General features: G+C 48.7%; 1 protein-coding gene across 1 annotated transcript; it reads left to right on the top strand.

The window, feature by feature from the left end:
* The first annotated feature begins 239 nt into the window (after window positions 1-239).
* ELOA (elongin A) lies at window positions 240-16,141 on the top strand. Its single transcript, XM_050909953.1, has 11 exons — window positions 240-311; window positions 5,594-5,650; window positions 6,279-6,397; window positions 7,295-8,510; window positions 9,804-9,918; window positions 10,291-10,446; window positions 10,898-10,995; window positions 11,278-11,458; window positions 11,996-12,107; window positions 12,408-12,559; window positions 13,138-16,141. The coding sequence occupies exons 1-11, from the start codon at window positions 240-242 to the stop codon at window positions 13,197-13,199; spliced, it is 2,340 nt and encodes a 779-aa protein (XP_050765910.1). The 3' UTR covers window positions 13,200-16,141.
* Window positions 16,142-16,429: the final 288 nt, after the last annotated feature.

The following is a 16,429-nucleotide window of genomic DNA, read 5'->3' as shown; positions in this document are numbered from 1 at the left end:
TCCCCTCAGCAGCGCCCTGCCAGCACTCAAGATGGCGCTGCCTGCCGCCGCTGCCAGGCCCCAAGATGGCGCCCGGCCGAACTCTGCCCGCACCCGCCATGGCCGCCACCGGCCGGGGCAACGGCTGCGCCGCTTCCGTTTCCTGCCCGCAGCCAAGATGGCGACGGCGGTGGAGAAGCGCCGTGTGGCCAGCGGGCGGTGAAGCCGCTTCCGCCGCCGCGGCCTCTCCAGCAGTAAAAATGGCGGAGTCGGTGCTGGAAGTTGTGGGCAAGCTGCAGTCGCGGCTGGCGGGCAGCTCGGAGCCCAAGAAGGTGACGGGGGCGGCGGCGCGGCCGAGGTTCCCCCTCCTCGGCGGGTGCGGCGCGGCGGGGCCAGGGGTCGGGAGGGCCCGGGCCTCTCCGCGGGGAACACGGGGAGCGGGGCCGGGCAGGGCCTGCCCTCCGCCGGGCCTGCCCTCCGCCGGGCCTCCCCCCGAAGTTTCCTGCCCGGCCGAGGCCGCGGTCTGTGGGGCGTACACGGGCGGCCCGCTGCCTCCGAGCCGTGGCAGCGGGGCAGGCCCGAGAGGTTGTCCCCGGTGGGAGCCCCCCGCGCTGCTGCCAGCCTGGGCTGGGATCGCAGGCCCCGGCTGCCCCGAGGGAGGCCCGCTGCGGCGTGCCGGGGTTCTTGTGTGGGATTCCCCCGTGGCACGTCGATGGGGTGCGGTTTGAGAGGCATGGCAGGCAAGCGGGCAACAGGAGAACTTGCCGGAAGAGTCTTGCCCTGGTGACGTGTTCATGGTGGAAGAGCCGCGGTGCCCGGCGTGAGCCCGGGCAGGAGGTGACAGGGAGGCACAGCCCTGCCATGGGACAGGGGAGGGCCAGCACCGTGGCAAGGCCACCACGATTGCCAGGGAGTTGGGATCAGGGCAAGAAGTTGCTGAGTGTTAACTCTGCCCCGGCGTGAGTTCCCTCTCTAGCCTTGGGGAAGTTGCTTGATGCCTCTCGCCCATCTCCACGAGGTAACGTGTCCGCTGCCAAAATCTGCTGCCTGCAGCAGCTGTCGTGGAGCGGCTGCCGTGTGCGCGCTGCCCTGATCTGCGCTTGTGCACGAATCTATTTGGTGAGATTCGGCTGCGTCTGTTGCTGACAGCAACTCTCCTGCTGGGCGCCAGGGTTCCGAGCCGTTTTTTTTCAACTGAAATTTGGATTTAGGGTTGAGCTCAGGCGTGGGCCCAGCACATGCTGTTATCCCATTCTCTAGGATGTCATGTTTTAAAGGGGGAGCATCTGTTGTGACTATTTACAGGTGTTTGGTGCATGTTTCACTTAATTCAGGTGAAAGAGGAAGCAGTGAGGGCTGTGCAGCCACTCTGCGCTCAGTTAATTTTGTTTAACCTAGGCAAACGCCTGCAGAACTGCTCGCTTTCCAAGGCTTCCCATCACCCATGAAGAAGGATGGATACCGAAGTGCTCAAGTGCTGACCCTTTGAAATTGAAGCCCCTGTACCCAGCTCCAGCCTAACTGGGGGCAAAGCAATGCGAGGGTCTGGTTCCTTTTCTCATCCTCTCAGCCAAGACCAGAGCAGGGTTTAACCGGTGGGGCCCTGAATGGACTGCTGAGGAGTCAATTCCAGGGGGTCTTGGGCTCCGTGGTGCTGAGAGCACGTGCAAGGCTTCAAATATTGGCTCAGCACGCTGTGCGCAGAGAATTAGTGCTCCCGTTTCCTGACCCTTGTGTCAGCTTGGGGCAATAACTGCTTGTCTGTGTTTCTTGGGCATTGTAAGTCTTCGGGCGCTATTTGCACAGGCTGACTCTTTCTCCAGTAACCTTGCGGTGTTAAGTCGTTTCTTTCTCTGTTGATCCTATGCAGTTTTGCAAGGGGAGGGAGAGGTGGTAAGCATTCACAAGCTGTTACTAGCTAGGATAGTGACTTTAAACCTTTTCCCTTCCCCAGCAGAAAGGTCTTGTGACCTGTACTCTTTTTATTTCTGATACCTTTTCAACTATATCCTCGGAAGTGTTAGTGTTTCTAGGCTTGAATTTAGTTGCCATTGCATTGTCTTGATAGATTGTGTATCTTCTGAGCACCTTCCTATGTCAGAAAATGGCTTTTGGCTCTTCTGCTATAATGGTTCTGTAGCAGCTACAGCTTTACCCTGTCAGCAGGGCAAATCCACGGCACCTCTGGGTGCTACCCACAGGTTACACCATTTCCAGTCTTTGGTTTTCTTGCTTTGCCCTTTTGAAATATTTTATCAGCAATGTGAAAGAATAATATTTCCCCAGTATTGTGTACAACTCTAAATTGCCTTGCTGAAAGGTGTTAATATTGTTTTTGGGTGAAAATTGGGCTGCTGGCACAGAACTGTATGAGTGAAACTTTGGATGCTGCTGTAATGGTTTGGAAACGGTCTTTTTTTTCCAGCAGAGAAGGTATAAGCTTTGTTGCAGGACTGAGGGAAGAAAGAGAGTAAGGGAAACATGAACAAGAGAGCATCTTCACAGAGAGGAAGAGGCCAGGCTGTGCTGTAGTAATTTGATATTAATGTGTGTTGTTAGTGTTGTAACAGTCTGGCTGATTTTTTTTAGAAAAAGAAAACAGTCCAGCCATGTTAAACAAAACTTTCTTGGAGCTGGAACTAGGTGAAGTTTTTATGATTTGTGTCTTGTGGCTGATTGACTGAAACTCTACCATACGCTGGGGTGTTTTAGAAGAGCTTTCTCGTATCTATTTCATCTGGTGTCTAGCAAGATACGAGCCTTGTGTTTTCTGTCTTCTATCCGGTCACCTTTTTCTCGTAGGACTTGTAGGGTCTCAGTTATTTCTGAGATGAGCTGCCAGATTTGAGTCTGCTTGTCTGACTTCAGCTGAAGGCAGTGGGGTGTACTCCATCAGCTTGTTTCCATAGGAAATACAGATTAGTACAAGTTTTTAAGCCTCACTGCATCAGAGTTGTCTCACTTGGTGCATCTCATGCACATGGACCTGTGGTCCACAGAGGTTGCAAGCAAAGCGAGGTTTTGCTGTGCTGTACGAACGCAGCTCCCAAATATATCCCTACTCAGATACTGCCAGGCTGTATGCCACTTGGACAGCGTCAATAAGCACAGGTTTTGATATCTTAGATTGTCCGATAAGTGCATTACTGATGACGCAGGTAACAAAAATGCCTTGTTTCCTGACAGCGTCATTTCGAGATTTACTACTTGGCTGATAAGTCTGCTGAACTCAAACTGTGTTAACGTTTCTAATGAACGTGCAGACATAAAAGCTTGGTAAAGTGACACTTAGGCGAAGGTATGTGTATGGTGGCCTCTCAGAAAGCCAGCTCTTGCTTTTTTTTCAAGATATATAGAGGTTTCCCACCATTGACTGCAGCGGCTGTGGAATAAGCCAGTTCCCCGTGAGTTCTCACCTGTGAGATGTGTTCTGGATCAAATGTGTGGGTCCCCTGATCTTAAACCACACTTCCCCTGGCTATATAAAATCCAGAGATGAGCTCCGTTGAGAATAGCGCTTTTCTTCTTGGAATTCAGCCCTGAAGGCAACAAATAACTAAAGAGCAAAGAGAGCTGTGGAAGATGCTACAGTGGGGTGTAGCTAGAAAATAATTGGGAGGCGTTAAGGATACCATAATGAGTTTTCCCTTGACTTACTCTCATGATGGGATTTTGTAAGCTCTGAAACAACCTCTCTAGGAGGGTAATAGGCTTACAGAGACGCTATTGTTTTAATATTGCCCTGTTTTACTCTTTTTCTATCTAGTACAAGATCCATCCTTCTTCCCCTCCCTTCCTGCCCGCTTCCAAACAGGGCCTTTACGCACAGTAGTCCAAGCCCCTGCATTACCGATCCCAGAAGGATCTTGGCCTTCCCGGAGGGATCCTGACCTGTGAGCTCTGGTAGGCCTTGCCGTGGCAGTTTGAGGGGAGGCAGCAGAGGTGGGCTGTGTCTCTACCTCTGCTGCTTCTGTTCGATGGCTTCTCTTGCCAGTGGGCTTGTTGAGCCGCAGTGCTGGCGAAGTAACAGCGGTTCTGAAAACTGAAAGGATGTCGGGATTTTTTTTTAGCTTAACTGGCTTCTTCCCCTCCGCTCCCCATCAGCTGAGGTAGGTGGTGGAGCGCGTTACCTGCCCCAGATCCTGTGAATCCTGGGGGAGACTCCACATTACCGTGAGTCCGGAATTCCAGGGACAGAGGGCTTGAAGACCCTGTTAGCTGTGGTTACAGCACAGCTAGAACTGTTGCATCCCTCTCGGCATCCCAGCTCAAGAGTGCTGAAACACACTGTTACTGTTGGTACCAGTGTTTCAGTCTTCTAAAACAAGAAAACCTAAACCTTCAGTCATGGTAATTAAGTCCTAAATATTGTGGTTTCTGGTGAACAGAAACTGTCCTGTGGTTGTGCTTAAGCTAGATGAACCCTTATCTCTGTGTTGAGTATTTTCTCTCTGAAAGTAACAGCACTCTTCAAATAGCTTAAAAGAACTTATTTCCTTCAAAAGGAAGGAAACCTCTAAACCTCTCTGATCCTTGTACAGTGGAAGTGGGGGTGATTGGAATAGCTTAGGCCGACAGTGCTAATTTGAGCATGAGCATAGTGCTTTAAAGAGAAGATCTTCTGGATCACGGACAGCCCTTTGTATGGCGTATAGCGCAGCAGTGCTGAACAAAGCCTGGGCTGTATGTATAGGGGCTATAATAATGGGAACGCTGACAAGGCTGGTCTGTGGCTATAGCTGAGCTGCGGGAGATAATGTGAGGGGCAGCAGTGCTGTCAGACGTGTGCTGCCATGTACTGTAACTAAAAAGTCGGTAGACATCTCGGTGAAGTGCTGTCCCAAACCACCTGGGTGGCGGAGGTACAAGTACGTCCCCTTCACCTGCAGCCCCTCGCCGGGGTGCAAGTCGGAGAGGGCTCCTCTTCCCTCCCTGGCCCGCAGAGCAGCTGTACGTGCTGGCAGGGCCTCGCTTGGCAGCGTGTGTGTGGAGGAAAACAACATTTTTCACTGGTGTATGGCGAAGGGAAGGGAGAAGAGTGGGGCGAGAGGCAGTGGTTGTGGAAGGGATCAGTTGCCTTTTTAGCACAGACTGTAGCTGAGAGGAGAGAGACTGTCAGCAGCATTGAGAGAGTGGAGGGTCCGCAGGGGAGATAGGGATTCCCTCTTAGATCTTTAAGAGCATCTAGAAATCTCCCTTCCCTCAGTGTCAACTTTGTAAAACTTCAGAAAGGACTCTTAATAGTTTTTTTTCCCCTCCTCTCAACAAGCGATGCGATTATCAGCACCACCTTCTGAGAGTCACTAGCTTCCGAGTCCTTTCTTCCACTTGCTGTGCAACAGAGTTGTGTCTGTCTGTTCCTGATGCTTTAATCCAAAGTTAACTTGCAGTCCTGTGTGAAGAAAGCATTAATATTTGAGTGCATTTTAAGATTCTCAGATGGGCCCTCATAGGCAGAGAGATGATAATTTCTTTGATTTGGAGCAAGACAGCAGCTGTCTGCCACTTGGATCTTTCTAACAAGCTCTCATGCAGTGCAGAATTCTCTTCCTTTCTAATCGCAGTATGTGATTCAGTATGACAAGTCTGAACACTTTCCTTCTTGTCTCTGCAGCTGCTGAAAAGTCTGAAGAGGCTGGCTGAGTTGCCCATCACAGTTGACATTCTTGTGGTAAGAGCTGTGAAATCTCTCACTCTTTCACCGTGTCTGTCAAGTCACAGGATAACTGTTTGCCACGGAAATGCTGCTTTCCCTGGAATGGGGTGTGTTGCCTCGGCCATCTGCTACAGCCCGGTGTCCCAGGCGCGATTGTGATGAGGTTCTAGAGATTCCAGGCACGGGGAAGGAGCATGTCAGAGCAAGTGTGAAGCCATGGAGGACAGTTTGTCATCCTCAGTTCTTCCAAAAGCTTAACACTTGACTGGGATATGAGAGTCGGAGCAGTTCCTAATGATAACTGAATCAGCATGAAATTAGGAAGTGCTAATCCTTAAAATTATTAGTGACTTCTGTCTTCAAACTTACCAACAGTCATGGTAAATACTAACTTGGTTTATTAATACAAATAATTTGTGTTTGACTAAGGTAAAGTCTTCTTTGATTTACAGAACTGTACTAAATGATAGAATGTCTGCTGAAAACGTAATACATGTGATATCTTTGCCGTTAGGTCAAGGAAGTTTATTTCTAGCAGCAATAGGTAGCGGGTTAACTTTATTCACTTTGTAGGAAGTTTAGCAGAGGTGAGAATGCTGACTGTTTTGCTAAGATGAATTCATGTCTTGGCTCTCTCATGAAGGAGACGGGTGTTGGGAAGACTGTGAACAGTTTACGGAAACACGAGCTTGTAGGAGACTTTGCGAAGAACCTCGTAGCCAGGTGGAAGAAGCTAGTGCCGGTGTCCCAAGAGGCAGACAGGTAAGTGAACCTGTTCAGTTATCTTGATGGATAAGCTTTGTTTTATTTTTGCAGTGGAGATTATGAACTTCTCTGACCAAGGAAACAAAGTGAAGGCTCTGGAAAAACTTGTAACACAAGTGTGCTAACTCTGCATGGGGTTTTTGCCTTGTTTTGGCATAAACTTCCTGCCTCTGCTAGCTGCAGAGCATTGGGTTGCTAAGGGCTGCAGTTTTGCGTGAAAGTAGGGGCTGATTTTTCAAGAATTGGCAGTTTGATGAAGAGATTAACAGTATATGCCAGAAAAGTGCCCTTAATAAAGCAGGAGATGCAATCTGCTTGCTTCCCATTTTATGATGCTAAAGAGAGGAAGTTCTAGGCCTACGTAAAGGAAGTGGCTCGCTTTGAAAGAAGGCTTTTATGTGCAAAAATTCTATGGAAACTGAAAGTTAATGCTAGCAAGCATGTTGCAGTAACAAAGCTGTGTTGAACCCAGCAATGAGATCGTTTAGATGTGGGTGATGAAGACCCAGTTATTCATGATAATTTCAACGGCTGTGGTATCCCTGCATGCTTAACTGGTGAACTGAGGGCATGTTTCCCATAGGCACCACACAGCCAGGAGTGTGTGGGCATGGAGAAGTCTCTGTATGCATCTGTCTCTGCTTCCCAGTGAACTGTGAAATCTCTAGTCCTAATAAAAATGCTTAATCAATTCCTGCACTAGAAACGCAGTTTCTAAATCCCTGAATGTTGCTGTGCCTGACAGAATTAGTGGTATTCTTGGCACAAAACTACCAAATACAACCTTAGCCTTCTGTAAGAGAGGTTCCTGTCCACACAGTCCATGGGGAATGGCTCTTTTCATTCATATTGGGAAGTTTTAATCTTAACTATTTTGTTTTCTTATCCCTTCAGAAATAACCTAGATTCTGAAGACCGTGACTACGAGAGGAGCAGCTCAAGCAAAAGACATCAAGAACCCCCCCTCAGAGAGGATGAGGAACCTGACCAGGAGTATTCAGAACCCTTCCAGCCGTCTTGCAGCCAGTCCTATAGCCCAGATCATAGGGAAAAGAAGTCCAAAAGGTATCCTAGGCCTGAGAGAGCCCATGAGACTTATGGCTATAGCAGCCACGAGGGGAAGGGTTGGGGCAGATCTTCCCCAGTGCTCTCTTCAGATCAGGAGTACTCGGACTATGGGCAAACTGTGTCACCTGAGCCAAGTGAGAGCCCTCAGGATATGTACACAGACCCTTATGCCTCTGAGGAGCAGGAAGAACCGACAGTATTTCATCGGAAAGCCAGTAAAGGCCACAGCTTTCAGGAGAAGCTGGGGGGAGGCCAGGAGAGGAACCCCGGTGAGTTCTATGACAAAGGGAACATGAGTCGAAGCAAAGAGCACAAGTCTTCTCACAAGAAGCAGCGACTTGATGGCAGAGGGGAGGACAGGACCTCTGCCTTCAGCCCAGAAAGATTGCACAAGACCTCTTTTAAAGAGCAACTCCGAGAAGCCCCCATGGCAGGGGGCAGCAAGGAGAAGCAGAGGATGTCAGATGGCACCAAGAAGGAGAAGAACCGAGAAAGCGGCACCTCCAGAAAGGAGAAGTTGCACATATTGCCACACTTGGAAGAGTCTTTGGACAACCATGTCAAGAAGCAAAAACATCGGGACTCTGAAAAAAGCAAATTGGAAAAGCCCAAACTGAGCCTGGAGACCTCTAACACAGAGCGGGAGAAACGGAAAGCTGAGAGTGACTCGTCAAATAGGATTAAAGAAAAGGGGATTTCTGGGAGCTTAAAATCTTCAGAGGGGAAGCGCAAAGTCTCCGATGTGGACAAAAAACCAGTGGGTTTTTCTTCAAATTTTGGGGAGGGGGAAGTGGAGGATGAATTTGAACAACCTACAATGTCCTTTGAGTCGTACCTCAGCTACGACCAGCCCCAGAAAAAGAAAAAGAAAGCGGTCAAACCCTCTGTGTCAGCTGGGGAGAAAGATCGAGGGCACAGCAAACAGAACGGATCCAAAGCCAGTACCAACAGCTCAAGCTCGAGTCGGAAAAGTCCAAGCCACAAGCGATCAAGTGAGAAAAAGGCAGAGAAGAAACTCCCAGAGCCTCCGAAACCAAAGAGGGTAAGGTTTTGAAGGATCTGAAAGTGAACAAAGAAGGTGGGATCGGCTGCTCTCGGTCCTCTGCTGTCTGGGGCTTATTAGTTTTCCCCTTGGAGGTGCTGGGCTGTGTTCTGCATCAGGGTGTGCCTGCAGTGTCTCATTGGTATCTAGGTCTGTGACTCCTGGTTCCTGCTGGGAGACACCGTGTGTTTCATATGCCCTAAGCCGCAGGCATTGCTTTGTGCTGTTGAGTGGAACTCTGCTGTAAAAAGTGGGTGAAGAGGGAGGGGAAAAAAGAAATGCAATAGGCAAAACCCTGTTTATTCAAAAATGGGGAGAGTAAAAGAGAACACCTTCAGCTAAACACTGGTATGAAAGCATATTGGACATGATACACTTGTTAAGCATGCAGAATATCTTTATATGTGAGTTGACTTAGAATCCGGCCTAATATGCAGTGCATCTCCACCTGCTAGCAAGGTTCCCATATCTCTCCTCTCATTTTATGCTTCTCTAAAATGGACCTTTTTTATCTATATCAGTACTACAGTTTTGTTAACTAACATGTAACTGGTGTTACAACATGGCTTATTCTAGAAGACAGACCACCTTTTGTGAAAGTTTGAAAAATGAGCAATATTTCTGTACATATTCATTGCCACACGGGTGCCAGGGTTTTGTATATAAATAGGGACTAATGTGTAAAACCTGTACTGCTTAATCTTTTTACTCAACTTTGAAACACTTTGCTCTTCAAAAAGTGTTTTTATAATCTTAGCAGCATTTAAAATCCTGCTTTGCCATTCATTCTAATAACTCATATCAAAGTTTTAGGTTTCCCTCAGTTTCTGAGGTTCCCCTCTTCTCCACCACTGCAGTTTTTTGCAGGAGGCGGGGAGGAGGAGAAGAGACAGAATGGGTAAACGAGTGTTTGAGATCAAGGAAATGTTTCTGCCAGCTTTCTCTTCTGTTTTTTCTCTAGTTCTTTGCATTGTTAATCTGACTTGGGTTCTTGCCAGAGGCCTTCAGCATGGAACCTAGTAGGTTAAAGATGTGGATGGCTCTTACTGGAGGGAGCTGAGTGATTCAGATCCTGAATTTTGGATTCTTTGTATTGACAGCCTAGACAGAGCCACAGTAATGTGGCAGAAGTGCAGCCTCCCCCTGAGGCTATTTCCTGGTGCAAGCTGATCAGCATTGAGTGGCTTATTCAAAATATCAAACAAAATGCAATTCAGTGCTGTTTGTACGCTGGCAGGATGTAACATTCTCCGGTATTCTTGGCTTACTTGCATGTACATCCTCTCCTTCCAGATACTTTTAGATGTGGTACCAACATTACCAGACATCCCACTGCCCCCCATCCAGGCCAATTACCGCCCTCTTCCTTCAATCGAGTCCATTACCTGCTCCCAGACAAAAAGGAAAGGTATGTTGGGCAGGAAAATAGGTTTGGAATGGGCTGCAGCCATTGTTTGTGGGAGGGAGTGGGAGTGGATGCTGGTTGGGTTCAAGTCTTTCTGTTGGGGTCTAGCGTCCTGCCTCTGATGCCCAGAGCCTAGGTTTCAGAAAAAGGTAGCTGCTTTCCCACATGCTCTAGCAGAAATGAGGAAGATCCTTTGCTGACCCTTCTTGAGGCTTGGGCTTTGGACTTGCCCTTCCTGAACGAGGCTGCAGGTCTCTTAGAGAAGACCTTTTAGATTGCTTCTGAGGGACTCCAATTTGTGTCTCCTGTGCCGTTCATCAAGGTGGGCTCTTCTTTCCTCTGTTCCTTTCTTACTCCAAGTCTTTCACTTTACAGCGGTGTCCTCGCCAGTTGAAGAGAGTGAAGCGGGTTTCACAGGCCGCCGGTTGAATTCAAAGATGCAAGTGTATTCGGGCTCTAAAACTGCCTACCTCCCAAAGATGATGTCTCTGTATCAGCAATGTATCAGAGTCCTCAGCAACAACATTGACTGTAAGTGCCTTTCCTCATCTGTCTTAAAGTCATGTTGCCATGCAGATCATACTGAAGTCTTGGTAGCTTGTTTGTAAATATCCCAGCAGCATCTGGCTTGGAGCATGTGAACAGTTAGTTGCCCCTTGTCACAAAGCAGCTAATTAACATGGGACAGATCTCACTGAAAGCTCAGGTGCTGCAGGAATCGGCACCCAGCATGCTTTCAGGGAATGCTAAAGCACTGGAAATAGTGGTAAACAGAGCCTTGCGCAAGCACTTCTTAACTTGGAGATACTGGTGCCTGATGACTCACTAGAGCTATTGCACCTATGGTTCCTTTCTCCTTCCCCTTGTATTGTGTAGTGGCGTACAGCACTGCTGGTTTTTCCACTGCATTTCAAGGTGTCAAGCCCTTTCCTTGGCAAGGAAGGAGCAGGATAAATACTCTGTGCATCTTGCTTCTCTCTAGCAATCTATGAAGTGGGTGGTGTCCCTTTCTCAGTGCTGGAGCCAGTATTGGAGAGATGCACCCCAGAGCAGCTGTATCGCATTGAGGAATGTAATCATGTGAGTGCTGGGCCTGGGGAAGGGATGGTGACATGCGGGAGTGATGTTCTGTCCTCATCTGCAATAGCAGAATAGCAAAGAACAACGCTCTTTATAACAAGAGGTGGCTTTTGCTAGTCCCGAGTTCCTGGATTTGCCATCTGCCCATCTCTTGCTGCAAGCTGGCCGCTAAGCTGTCTTGTCCTCTGTGGTATTCCAGTGACAATGGTGCTAGCTGGTGCTGAGGGAGAGAGGAGTGAAGGTGTCAGGAGGGATCCTAGCTTACACGTGGGTTTGTTTCAGGTCCTCATTGAGGATACGGATCAACTGTGGCACAATCACTGTCTCCGAGACTTCAAGAACGAGAAGCCAGAAGAGTTTGAGTCCTGGCGGGAGATGTACCTTCGACTTCACGACGCACGAGAGCAGCGGCTGCTCATGTTAGCACGGAACATTGGCTCAGCTCATGCCAACAAACCCAAAGGTAAAGTAGGGCTGAATGATCAGAGAGGGGTCTGGGAATGCTGCCTAGGGGATATCTTTGTGTGGGGAAGGTCTTTTGGAATGACTGGTTTAAAACTAGTCCAATTTAGGAGTTGCTTAGCTCTCTGTTCTTTATGTGGTGGCCTTTGCTTAATGGCTTAGCAGGCTCTTGATTTCATCCATAGTGTTTTTGATGCAGACTAGACAGAGCAATATTTTACAGCAAGAACGTGTAGGGCTGCAGAGGCACCTCTTGTTCTAGAGTGGCTTCTCCATGCTGGGGTTGAAGAAAACCAGGGTGGGGGAAGCATTCCTGCTCTTTTGCTGAACGTAATGAGAAGTACTGAGCTGATCAGTCTGATTTCTCACAGCCCATGTTGTGACTGCAAGAGGTTCAGACCTTAGGGAGGAGGCTATCACCAGAGCTTTGGAATGGATGGACTGGGGAGAGGTGATTGGAGCTTGCTGTAACCGAGCTCTGAGGAGCTCCTTTATAGTAAGTTGGATCTAAGCAGTGTTTCCCTCTGGCCTCCTACAGGTAGAGTAGCCAAAATGGCATTTGTGAACTCCGCAGCAAAGCCCCCTCGGGACGTGCGAAGGAGACAAGAGAAGTTTGGAACTGGAGGACCTCTTCTGCCAGAGAAGACCAAGTGAGTGTTTCTTAGTAGCACTTGCTGTTCAGGGCCTCTTTTCCCATGGGCTCCTGCCAGCTTCCCCCTGAAGCTCTGCATCCTGGCAGGAAAGGATACTGTGTGTCTGGGAGGTCCTCTTGCAGTGAAACTTGTAACTGTAATAGCCTCTTTCTTGCTGGGAAGTGTGGAGATCCTCGTCACTGCTGGTTCCATGTGGTATCAGCCTTGCTGCTGTTAACAAATGTGGCTTGTGTCTGAAGAATTGCATCAAACCACAGTGACTCTTTTACTGAAACATCTGTCCCATCTCTGTTTCAGAATAAAACCAGTCCTGTACACATCTAGCAAAAGCCACACTCGTGTGAGTGAGGAGCAGTCCTATGATGGGCCCAGCACCAGCAGTGCCCATTCTGTCCCATCTTCAGGTAGCACCTTCTCCTCCTATGACCCCAGGAAACCACCAGTGAAGAGTAAGTACAAACCGCAGAACATCCGTGATGTCTTCTAGAGCTCCTCCTTTACAAATACAGGAATCTGCTCCTTCTGCTGTAAGAGAAATCCAGGCTATGCAGGAGGGTTGATGTTGGTGGCCTCTCTCCTCTCCCTAAGGAGAGGGTGATAAAGTCTATTCAAACTTCTTGCACAAGAAAAAGCATAGCGAAACATTCGATTCACCTGCCTGCTCAGTCCTGACTGTATCAGCCTGTGCTAATGGTACTAGTGAGGCAGAAACCCTGCCTCTTCCCTCCTGCTGTCCTTCTGTGTCTGTCCAGCTCTTTGGAGCAATGAAATTGTAGTGCAGTTCCCTTAGGAAGGAAGCAGGGCAAGTTTAGGCAAAGACCTGTGTTCTTGCAGTGCAGAAAGCAGTGACCTGTCTGTGACCTGAAAATATGATAGGCCATGATCAGAGAGCGCACACTTAACGCCTGCCTTGCATCTGCTTTGCCAGGGCTGCAGCTGTGAATTGCTCTCTGCTCTCCTAGTGACTGCTGCTTTAATGTGTGAGGTTTCTTTATTTGATTTGGTTTTTTTTTTTTCTCTGTTGCAGAAATTGCACCCATGATGGCAAAGACTATCAAAGCTTTCAAAAACAGGTTTTCTCGGAGATAAGTTTGCAGTGCAGATCTGGGACTTTCCCTCTCCTGGGGGAGTGGCACTGAAGGCGGAGAAGGTACCCAAACAGCCCTTTTCTTTGAACTCTTTGGAGGCTGCAGCTGCTGGGAGAAGCTTCGATCTGCACAAGACGACAGCACAGTATTTTATCTTTTATTCTGGTCCCTTTCTCAGTGTCAAGCCCCCCTCTTTTCCCCCTGCCCTTAACATCCTGTTTCTAGCTTTGTCATCCGTCAAAAGAAGGGTGTACAGAATCTCCCGATACAAGAAAATGTGAAGTCTTGGCACCTGCTGAGAGTGGAAGATCCAGAGACTATTTACTATTTAACCTCTTAATAAATTATAAAATGGTTTTAATTAATATTTTGCCCCTCTATCCTGCTGGTATTATTTATGTTGCTCCCAGTAGTCTCCCCCCTCCCAATCCAGTACAAGGGCCAGCCTCTCTGTGACTCGAGCTGGCAGGAATCCATCTGTCTGAGCGGACACTGGGTGTCACGGGAGTCTTTCCTCATGATCTGGTACCTGCTGGGCCCAAAGTCCCACCTGGACTCTCTGGGACAGGTAGGACTGGTGGCCCATCTGCTTGTCGATCCTTTGGCAAGCGCATCAAGTCCTGAGGCTTTGCTCTCTACTCGTGTATGTTAATAAAATCTTAGCTCTCAAGCTTCTCTGCTGTTACTGTAGATCTTGTACAGATGCTTACGTTGTTGTGGAGGGATGCCAAGAGCCATTGGGGACTTTTTCTCTGCTGCTGTTGTCTTCTGCTGGCTACTGGGAATAAAACTATGAGGGAGTAGGGGAGAAATTTTACTGTGCACCAAATCAGATTTTAACTTTTTTTTTCTTTTTTTGGAGAGAGAGAGGGGACTTTGTCTGCCTCTGGAATTGAAAACAGTTTTTAAATATCAATGAAGGCATCAGTTTGCCTCTGGGGAAAAAAAAAAAAAAGGAAGGAATACTTTTATCTTGTTTTCTGTGTGGAATTGAGAAGGATTTATTTCCAGTTTGGAAGCTGGTGCTTAAATCCTGTCTTTTCCCTGTATGTTTTGCTCTGCCCCTTCTTTGGAAAAAGCAAGGATTTTAGTCTTTGAACCTGAAACCACTTGACTGGGGTTGGAGGGAAGTGAATAACAGAATGTGGTTTGTTTTTAATGCGTGCATACTTCATAGCAGGAGTTGAGAAAGCTCGGTTGTACTTGGTATCTGAGGAACTGGAGCTCTGGAAGGAAAAGCGGTGCGATGTGACCCGGCGGACACAGGGGTTGGTGGAATTGTGAGGAAGTGCCCTGGAGCACAGCTCCTCTGGGGAGGTCAGGAGCCTGAGCGCTGCGTGAGGTGTGTGATTTCAGGTGGACTTGCTGAGGCCGCGGTAGAGAGCAGGGAGCCGGACACAACTAGGCACTTGCTATTAAATGTGAAGCCTTATTGTGGTGAACACTTCCGCTTGTGGGTTATGTCTGCCTCAAAAGCGAACTTGCACCCAGAGGTGGTGCAAGCAGAGGATGGAGTTGGTTAGACCCAGGTCATGTGGCGAGGGAGCCAGCCTCTCTGTTAGGGCTCAGAGGTCCGACTGGATCGGAGAGGGGAGAGATTCTCCTGTTCCAAGCCATATTTGCTGCCCTAGGACTTTGCTGTCTAGGTGGAAAAGGTGCTGGTAGTGGATGCTGTTGTTGGTGGCAGCTCTTGAGCTCTGCTGCTGGCTTTCTGTGGCTGCCAAATCCCGAACCGGTGGAGTTGTCTGTGCGCACTGACCGGGGGAAACCTTGCTGTGAAGAGCCCTTCCTGGAGGGCTCTAGAAAAATCCCTGTATGCTTCTGGTTTCTGTTGGTTTGTTTGTTTCTTTCTTTTCTCCTTTTTCTTTCTTTAAAACCGTTCTGAACACTTGTCTCTTGTTTATTTGGTCTGTTCTTTTCTTACTTTGAAGGTCTTGGAAAAATGTTCTCAGACTCTTATGTGCTGTAAGTTTGTTACGGTCCCAGATGCTTTAATGTTACCGTGCAGCATTTCAGTGTGTGGTGTGCTGTAAAATAATGGCTCCTTACTCTTGCATTTTTGCTGTATTTAATTTTGCTGTATTTTTAATTAGATAACAATATATTATCTTCTGCTGACCGTTGTGCTACCATTTATTTCTCCTCTGTACTTGGGGTAGGGGCGGAGGGGAGGGAAGGGGAGTCTGGCATTGTGTTCAGGCCCCAGTGGAGCAAAGGAACTGGGTGAGGCCCAAGAACAACCTTGGGCACTGCTAAACTGCCACTTAATTAATACTCTAGCTAGATACTCGGATGTGGGTATTGCCCAAAGCATTGCTGTTACGGGGTGATGTACCTTCCCTCTCAGAGCAGCCTCTTTGCTCTAGGCTTTGCCAACTGTGTCTGTATTTTAGCTTAGCTGGATTGCAGGAGGGGGGTGCATACAGAGAGGATCAGATGGGACGCTGTGTCTGAATTGACTCCACTCTGTGCTGGGCGAGTCCCACTGGTACTGGGACCGATGCCAACCGCTCTCCCTTCCCTCCCCTTCCTTTTGCTCAGACACTAAAACCACACAGACGGAAGAGGTGGGCACCAGCCCTCAGCAGGGAAGGCAGAAGGGTTACTCCATGAGACACAAACTAAGCAAAGTCTAGGGTAAAAGCGCTTGCTCCGCTCCCAGTCTCTCGGTGCCCGGGGTGTTACACTGGTGCAATTTTTCTGTGCTACACTACACACGAAGGAACTGAGCAGAGCTGCCTCTTCCCCCTTCGCCGCCCCGCTGGTGGTGGGATGAGTAACGTGGGCAGGAGGGGGAGTGACTTTGACTTGCATTTGTATTTTGGTCCCCAACTGTGTATATACAATTTTCTATGTTCCTTTTTTTGTGGTAACTAAGATGAATATTTTAATTAGATAAGTTATATGAAAAGAGGAAAATCATGTCTCAATAAAAGCCAAACACTGGACCGTGTCTGCTCGTTCTTTTCTGTCTGTGAGCAATAAACGTTACATACGCCATTAGCAAAACTAGGTCTCTGTGGCCCCTAGGAGGGCTTCTGCCCGGGTATCCCAGCGGCAGCGGCGGGGGGGGGGTGCTCCCGTTCCCCCTCCTGGCTGGAACAAGCCCCAACTCTAAACCCCAGGAGCTCTTCCTGGCGCTGCTGAAAAGCAGCTTTGCTCTTCCCCCAGCGGCTGACACTGCCGGCGCAGCCCGGCCTTCCCCGGGGTCCGTCCGAGGCCGGGGCTGGG

This window comes from Gymnogyps californianus, chromosome 22 (genome assembly GCF_018139145.2).
Source record: "Gymnogyps californianus isolate 813 chromosome 22, ASM1813914v2, whole genome shotgun sequence".
Lineage (NCBI taxonomy): Eukaryota > Metazoa > Chordata > Aves > Accipitriformes > Cathartidae > Gymnogyps > Gymnogyps californianus.
The sequence above is the reverse complement of the archived record's forward strand: the minus strand, read 5'-3'. Positions and strand labels throughout refer to the sequence as shown.